This window comes from Mesoplodon densirostris, chromosome 19, assembly GCF_025265405.1.
Source record: "Mesoplodon densirostris isolate mMesDen1 chromosome 19, mMesDen1 primary haplotype, whole genome shotgun sequence".
Classification (NCBI taxonomy): Eukaryota; Metazoa; Chordata; class Mammalia; order Artiodactyla; family Ziphiidae; genus Mesoplodon; species Mesoplodon densirostris.
This window is the reverse complement of record NC_082679.1, coordinates 32,055,576-32,063,298: the sequence shown is the minus strand read 5'-3', so window position 1 is coordinate 32,063,298 and position 7,723 is coordinate 32,055,576. Positions and strand designations below refer to the sequence as shown.

General features: G+C 38.8%; 1 protein-coding gene across 3 annotated transcripts in view; it reads right to left on the bottom strand.

Annotated features, from left to right (window-relative positions):
- Positions 1 to 2,837: 2,837 nt before the first annotated feature.
- HEATR3 (HEAT repeat containing 3) overlaps positions 2,838 to 7,723 on the bottom strand; it is a 36,443-nt gene continuing 31,557 nt past the window's right edge. For all 3 annotated transcript variants that reach the window (XM_060084745.1, XM_060084747.1, XM_060084746.1), the window contains 2 exons: positions 6,570 to 6,746; positions 2,838 to 3,788 (listed from right to left, as the gene is read on the bottom strand). In XM_060084745.1, the coding sequence (XP_059940728.1) occupies positions 3,666 to 3,788; positions 6,570 to 6,746 (300 nt within the window). In that variant the 3' untranslated portion in view covers positions 2,838 to 3,665. The remainder of the gene's footprint in view (positions 3,789 to 6,569; positions 6,747 to 7,723) is intronic.

Here is a 7,723-nt window from a genome sequence, read left to right as displayed (position 1 = left end):
AGAAAGCTTTCGACAAAATTCAACACCCATTTATGATAAAAACCCTGCAGAAAGTAGGCATAGAGGGAACTTTCCTCAACATAATAAAGGCCATATATGACCAACCCACAGCCAACATCGTCCTCAATGGTGAAAAACTGAAACCATTTCCACTAAGATCAGGAACAAGACAAGGCTGCCCACTCTCACCACTCTTATTCAACATAGTTTTGGAAGTTTTAGCCACAGCAATCAGAGAAGAAAAGGAAATAAAAGGAATCCAAATCGGAAAAGAAGAAGTAAAGCTGTCACTGTTTGCAGATGACATGATACTATACATAGAGAATCCTAAAGATGCTACCAGAAAACTACTAGAGCTAATCAATGAATTTGGTAAAGTTGCAGGATACAAAATTAATGCACAGAAATAGAAATCTCTGGCATTCCTGTACACTAATGATGAACAATCTGAAAGTGAAATTAAGAAAACACTCCCATTTACCATTACAACAAAAAGAATAAAATATCTAGGAATAAACCTACCTAAGGAGACAAAAGACCTGTATGCAGAAAATTATAAGACACTGATGAAAGAAATTAAAGATGATACAAATAGATGGAGAGATATACCATGTTCCTGGATTGGAAGAATCAATATTGTGAAAATGACTCTACTACCCAAAGCAATCTACAGATTCAATGCAATCCCTATCAAACTACCACTGGCATTTTTCACAGAACTAGAACAAAAAATTTCAAAATTTGTTTGGAAAAACAAAAGACCCCGAATAGCCAAAGCAATCTTGAGAACGAAAAACGGAGCTGGAGGAATCAGGCTCCCTGACTTCAGACTACACTACAAAGCTACAGTAATCAAGATAGTATGATACTGGCACAAAAACAGAAATATAGATCAATGGAACAGGATAGAAAGCCCAGAGATAAACCCACGCACATATGGTCACCTTATCTTTGATAAAGGAGGCGGGAATGTACAGTGGAGAAAGGACAGCCTCTTCAATGAGTGGTGCTGGGAAAACTGGAAAGGTACATGTAAAAGTATGAGATTAGATCGCTCCCTAACACCATACACAAAAATAAGCTCAAAATGGATTAAAGACCTAAATGTAAGGCCAGAAACTAGGAAACTCTTAGAGGAAAACATAGGCAGAACACTCTATGACATGAATCACAGCAAGATCCTTTTTGACCCACATCCTAGAGAAATGGAAATAAAAACAAAAATAAACACATGGGACCTAATGAAACTTCAAAGCTTTTGCACAGCAAAGGAAACCATAAGCAAGACCAAAAGACAACCCTCAGAATGGGAGAAAATATTTGCAAATGAAGCAACTGACAAAGGATTAATCTCCAAAATTTATAAGCAGCTCATGCAGCTCAATAGCAAAAAAACAAACAACCCAATCCAAAAATGGGCAGAAGACCTAAACAGACATTTCTCCAAAGAAGATATACAGACTGCCAACAAACACATGAAAGGATGCTCCACATCATTAATCATTAGAGGAATGCAAATCAAAACTACGAGATATCATCTCACACCAGTCATAATGGCCATCATCAAAAAATCTAGAAACAATAAATGCTGGAGAGGGTGTGGAGAAAAGGGAACACTCTTGCACTGCTGGTGGGAATGTGAATTGGTACAGCCACTATGGAGAACAGTATGGAGGTTCCTTAAAAAACTACAAATAGAACTACCATATGACCCAGCAATCCCACTACTGGGCATATACCCTGAGAAAACCATAATTCAAAAAGAGTCATGTACCAAAATGTTCATTGCAGCTCTATTCACAATAGCCCGGAGATGGAAACAACCTAAGTGTCCATCATCGGATGAACGGATAAAGAAGATGTGGCACATATATACAATGGAATATTTACTCAGCCATAAAAAGAAACGAAATTGAGCTATTTGTAATGAGGTGGATAGACCTAGAGTCTGTCATACAGAGTGAAGTAAGTCAGAAAGAGAAAGACAAATACCGTATGCTAACACATATATATAGAATTTAAGGGGGAAAAAATGTCATGAAGAACCTAGGGGTAAAACAGGAATAAAGACACAGACCTACTTGAGAATGGACTTGAGGATATGGGGAGGGGGAAGGGTAAGCTGTGACAAAGCGAAAGAGAGGCATGGACATATATACACTACCAAACGTAAGGTAGCTAGCTAGTGGGAAGCAGCCGCATAGCACAGGGAGATCTGTTCGGTGCTTTGTGACCGCCTGGAGGGGTGGGATAGGGAAGGTGGGAGGGAGGGAGACGCAAGAGGGAAGGGATATGGGAACAGATGTATATGTATAACTGATTCACTTTGTTATAAAGCAGAAACTAATAAAAAAAATACCTTATTGCACATTTGAAAGTTGCTGAGAGAGTCGATGCTAAAGGTTCTTATCACAAGGAAAACAAATATATGTGAGGTGATGGACGTTAACTAAAGTTAAGTCCTGTGCTGGGTATTGGGCCTTTTAACAGGTCAACTGAGATCTACAGTGGGTAAATTTTCAAATCTCCAACAACTCCTCTGATCAGGCAAATGGATAGACAACAGACCTGGTCCAGGGGCCCCACTCCAACAATGATGTGCACTGAAACTCCCTCTCTTTGCTCCACCTGCCACTGTACTACTTCAAGGACATTGATAGCAATGCTGGATATTCTTGCTATAAAGTCTTGTTTTTAATAGCACACATATATTCAAAGCAAGATCCATTAGCAAGCAAACACGCAGTAATAGGATTATCTGATATTTTAAAAACGATTTTCCAAGACACAAAGCTTTCAATTTAAAAGTTATTTATTAAAAAACATATTCTTCCAATTCTGATTTCATATCAAATTAAATAAGGAGTGATGTTCCAAAGCAGTATCCGATCAGATCCTTTTGTACAGAGGACGATGATGACCTCATGAGCTCATTAGCTAGTAGTCTGCTAAATAGTGGTCTATGACTCCAGCTCAGTCCCCTCTTCACAAAAGGTAAGCATAATTGATATACTTCATACCAAAAAAAATTTATAAAGCTTGTCTTCATATTTCAGTTAAAGATTCAGCTAATATAAAATGATAATGGCTCGGGCCTCCCTGGTGGCGCAGTGGTTAAGAGTCCGCCTGCCGATGCAGGGGATACGGGTTCGTGCCCCGGTCTGGGAGGATCCCATATGCCGCGGAGCGGCTGGGCCCGTGAGCCATGGCCGCTGGGCCTGCGCGTCCGGAGCCTGTGCTCCGCAACGGGAGAGGCCACAACAGTGAGAGGCCCACATACCGCAAAAAGAAAAAAAAAAAAAAAAATGATAATGGCTTAAAAGAACATCCAAGCAATGCTCTGCATTTTCCTTTTTTGCAAAATTCAAGGAAAACATGACTGTTTGGAAGTGTCTTCACTGCTCGTGAAGAAGCACCTGAGATTTCCTTGTGTCTCCACTCTTCTTGTTTCCAGTGATGAAAACACGCTGGAAACATTTCTGAGAGCACTAGAAATGCCACACAGATCCCAGAGCTTTAAAGAGTTTCTGACAGGTTCTGGAGTTTTTATGAACTTCATATTAGTGTACACGCATTAAAAAATGACTTTCAGGAACACACACACTGAAAGGAAACCCTCTAGTATTCTTCAGCTTTGAACGCTTTGAGGCGAGGACTGGTCTCTTTCAAGTAGTCAGTTTTTTCTCAACAGTTTCTTGATAAGCGACAAACCTTCTCAAGTTCATCTTCACGTTGTCGAGAACACACAGCTGATCTGGACTGTATTTAGCCCTCCCTTCTTTCCGTATCTGCCAAAAAAATATCATATGTGGTTTGGTATGTATTACTAATTCCTTTAAATAAGAAAGCATTTAATTTGTGGTGTATTTATTTTTAGAACAAACAGCAGTCAGATTTTGGTGAAACATTTTCACTTCCAAGGTGATGGAACACAGTACATTAGCCATAATAAAGATAAATTAAGATTGTGCACCTTTTAAATGATAGTTACAAGAACAACTAAATTGTAGACTTTAAAAGAATGAGTTGTATAGTATGTGAACTATACCTCACCTCTAATCCAGAGCCACGGTTCTCAAATTTTAGCATCTGTAAGGCTTGTTAAAAAACAGACTGGTGGGCCTATCCACACAGTTTCTGATTTTCAGTAGGTTTGGAGCTGGGCCTGAGAATCTGCATTTGTAACAAGTTACCAGTTGATGCTGGCGCTGCGGATACAGGACACTTTTGAGGACAGCTGCTCTAAAGAAGTTTTTTGGTAAAATGCATTGTATTGTGTTTAGATGCAATTTGGGGCTAAATATATACCAAACAGCCTTTAATGCAACTGTGGCTTCATTCACAAAGGAGCTTCATATAAAAAACTACATGCTGCCATTCTGGCTAACAGAGAAATTTCGTCAGGGCTTTATAGCTTTGAGAAAAGAAAAACAATTAAATATCACCACCACTGCAATGCATATTAAGTAGGAAAATCAATCAGAACAATGGACATTCCAGAGGTTAGAGGTTACCTTCCTAGTTCACAGTTTACTTCACTGCTCTCTAAGCATTCGCTTCTACAGAGTTTGATGACTCAACTGCATCTGCTTTCCTTGCAGCTGCAGGGAAAGGGGATATTTTCTCTTTACCATGCAGACTGCTTTTTCAGAAGTTTAAAGAGCCTGTGATCTTTAAGAACAACGTGGACACCCTCCAGGTACTGGTATGGAAATGTCTCTAGGAGACAGTGTTAAGTAAAAGCACATAAAGTGCAGGAATGTGAATATATTACACTACCTTTTGGATAATAAAGGGGGAAAATACTAAGGTGCATTTGTCTTTGCTTAGAGAAACACCATTCAATCTGGTTACCCATGAGACAGGGAACAGTTGGGAATAAAACTTCTCAGTGCTTAAAAAATAAACACTAGGCCGTGGGGATCGGGGTGGGTAAAACGGGTGAAGGTGGTCAAAAGGTACACACTTCAGTTCCAGCTGACCCCTGAACAATGCAGTGGTTAGGGCGTCAACTCCCCACCCCCCCTGTCAAAAATCTGGGTATAAGTTTACTGTTGGCCACGGATTCAACCAACTGCGGATCATGTAGTACTGTAGTATTTACCACTGAAGAAAATCTGTGTATTTAAGTGGATCTGCCCCGTGTGATTCAAGGATCAACTGTATAAGAGAAATAAGTCCTGGGGATGTAATGTATAGCAAGGTGATGACAGTTAACAACACTGTACTATATATCTGAAAGTGACTAAGAGAGTAGGTCTTATAAGTTTTCATTACAAGAAAAAAAATTTGTAACTATGTGTGGTGATGAATGTTAACTAAACTTATTGTGGTAATCATTTTGCAATATATACATATATCAAATCATTATGTTGTATACCTAAAGCTAACACTATATGTCAATTACATCTCAAAACAAAACCCAAACAAACAAACAAACAAAACTACAGGCTTAAACAAAGCACAATTAAGAGTAAACTGATCAATTTTCCCACCTCAAGACTAAAGTCACCTACTGGTGAAGCTCAACTCAGTAAGTGTCAGCCACTATCACTACATTTTTGAATGTGGGATGCCAAAACATGAAAATGTTAAAAACAAACCAATTATTAATGTTCCTAAACTAATACTGATGTAACTATGACACAGAATGTGCATGGCATGTGCTGCTATTTTTTTCTCCTGCAAAAGAAAACTATTTTTTATGCCTTAAAAAAAAATTCAAAAAGTTTACATTTCTAAACATACAATCACATTCACCTAAAAACTTATCACAGAGTTCTGGCCACAGGAACTGAATTCTGCCTTAGAAGCTTGTTAGAGAAAAGAAACACATATTGGAAAGCAACAAAAGAAAGCTACTTTTCCATCAAAGCCTCTATTCTCTTGACAAAGCTTTAAAAGCAAAAGTTTAACTTAAAATGTAAAAGCAAAAAATACAAATATTTTTATTTCTCAAAATGAAATAGAGATTTAGATAAGAGGAGAATTGATAAACTTACATTTGTGGACATGTGATCAAATGCTGTTTTTAAAATTTCTGGCTGCCTTCCCCCAACCACTAAAACAGTTTTTGAACATTATTTTTTTGACTCAAAGTTAGCTTTGATGCTTCTGATGAATCAATCAATCAATCAATCAATAAAAGGGCAAATGAAGGTAGCTACGTTCTCCATTACAGGCCAGCTTGGAGTTTGTTTGCCTTTTTTTCAGAGCACCAAAAGGAAATATTCGTAACAATGAAATCAGCCTATAATGCATTACATGATATAAAATAAATTTAACATGTCTATGAAAGTGCTTTGCAGGCCAGACTGTAGTGCTTACACATAAGCATTGTTAACATTTCTAAACCGCTGCAGAAAGAGGAACGTGTTGACACCATTTTGGCTCACGTCACAGTGATTCAACAGAAAGGGAGACTGAGCCCTGACTCAGCCAACAAGCGTTTACACAGAACTGGGGATGAAGTGCTATATGAATCACTGAGATTGCACGGAGGGAACCACACACACCCTCCTCCCATAGAATGCTGAGACTTCAGCATTTCTAAATAAAATGCTACATACCTTCATTTTGAAGACTGGCTGGAATTCTTTCAGAGCAGATAACAATTTAATTTGAACTGAGGCCCTTTCAGCTTCTTTACCATCTGCAAAAACATCAAAGAGGGCATCCAAAGCCTCTCCTGCTACTACAAGGGAGGGATCTTTGGTGGCAACCTCAAGCAGAAAGCACCCGATGGTCTGGAGACAACAAAACACAGTTATCATCCAATATCCTAAGTCAGCTTTCGAAATAAGTACTAACTCTAAAGGTGACAACAATTCACGCATAAAATTTTACATAAAAATGCTAGGGAGGGACTTTCCTGGCAGTCCAGTGGTTAAAACTCTGTACTTCTACTGCAGGGGGCGTGGGTTTGATCCCTGGTTCAGGAACTAAGATCCCACAAGCCACGCAGTGTGGCCAATAAATAAATGTTAGGGAAAAATTAAAACTTTAAAAAGACCAAAGGCAACACATATTTATAAAAATACCAAGTATAACATAAGCAAGATAAATTTAAAATCTTAGAGTTTATATTCCTAAATAAAATGAATTAAGATCCATAAATGATATATGAAAGACAGATATTAGAAGTTATTAAAATATCCCTTCTATCTCCATCAAAAGGCTTTTCCCATGGTGTCAAAATGCCTATAAATATTATTTGTAACAAAAAACCCTGCTTTTTAAATTACATGAAAAACACTCTAATTAAAAAAATAACGAGCACATAATCTCATTTTGCATCACTGTGATGATTTTTAACATCTACCCATTTTTTTCACAATTAGCTAGCTAATGAACGGACCATTTCCAACCTGCAAAGAATTGTTTAAGAGTAAAGTTATTTTATTTTGGCTGTTCTGCTTCACACTTTATGTCTTAAGGGCGATGTGCACATCTGGTATTACGGGTGGGAGAGTGGAAATGCTGAGTCCAGGGCTTCCCTGGTGGCGCAGTGGTTGAGAATCCGCCTGCCAATGCAGAGGAAACGGGTTCGAGCCCTGGTCTGGGAAGATCCCACATGCCGCGGAGCAACTAAGCCCGTGTGCCACAGCTACTGAGCTACTGAGCCTGCGCTCTAGAGCCCACAAGCCACAACTACTGAAGCCCGCATGCCTAGGGCCCCGTGCTCCGCAACAAGAGAAGCCACTGCAATGAGAAGCCTGCACAC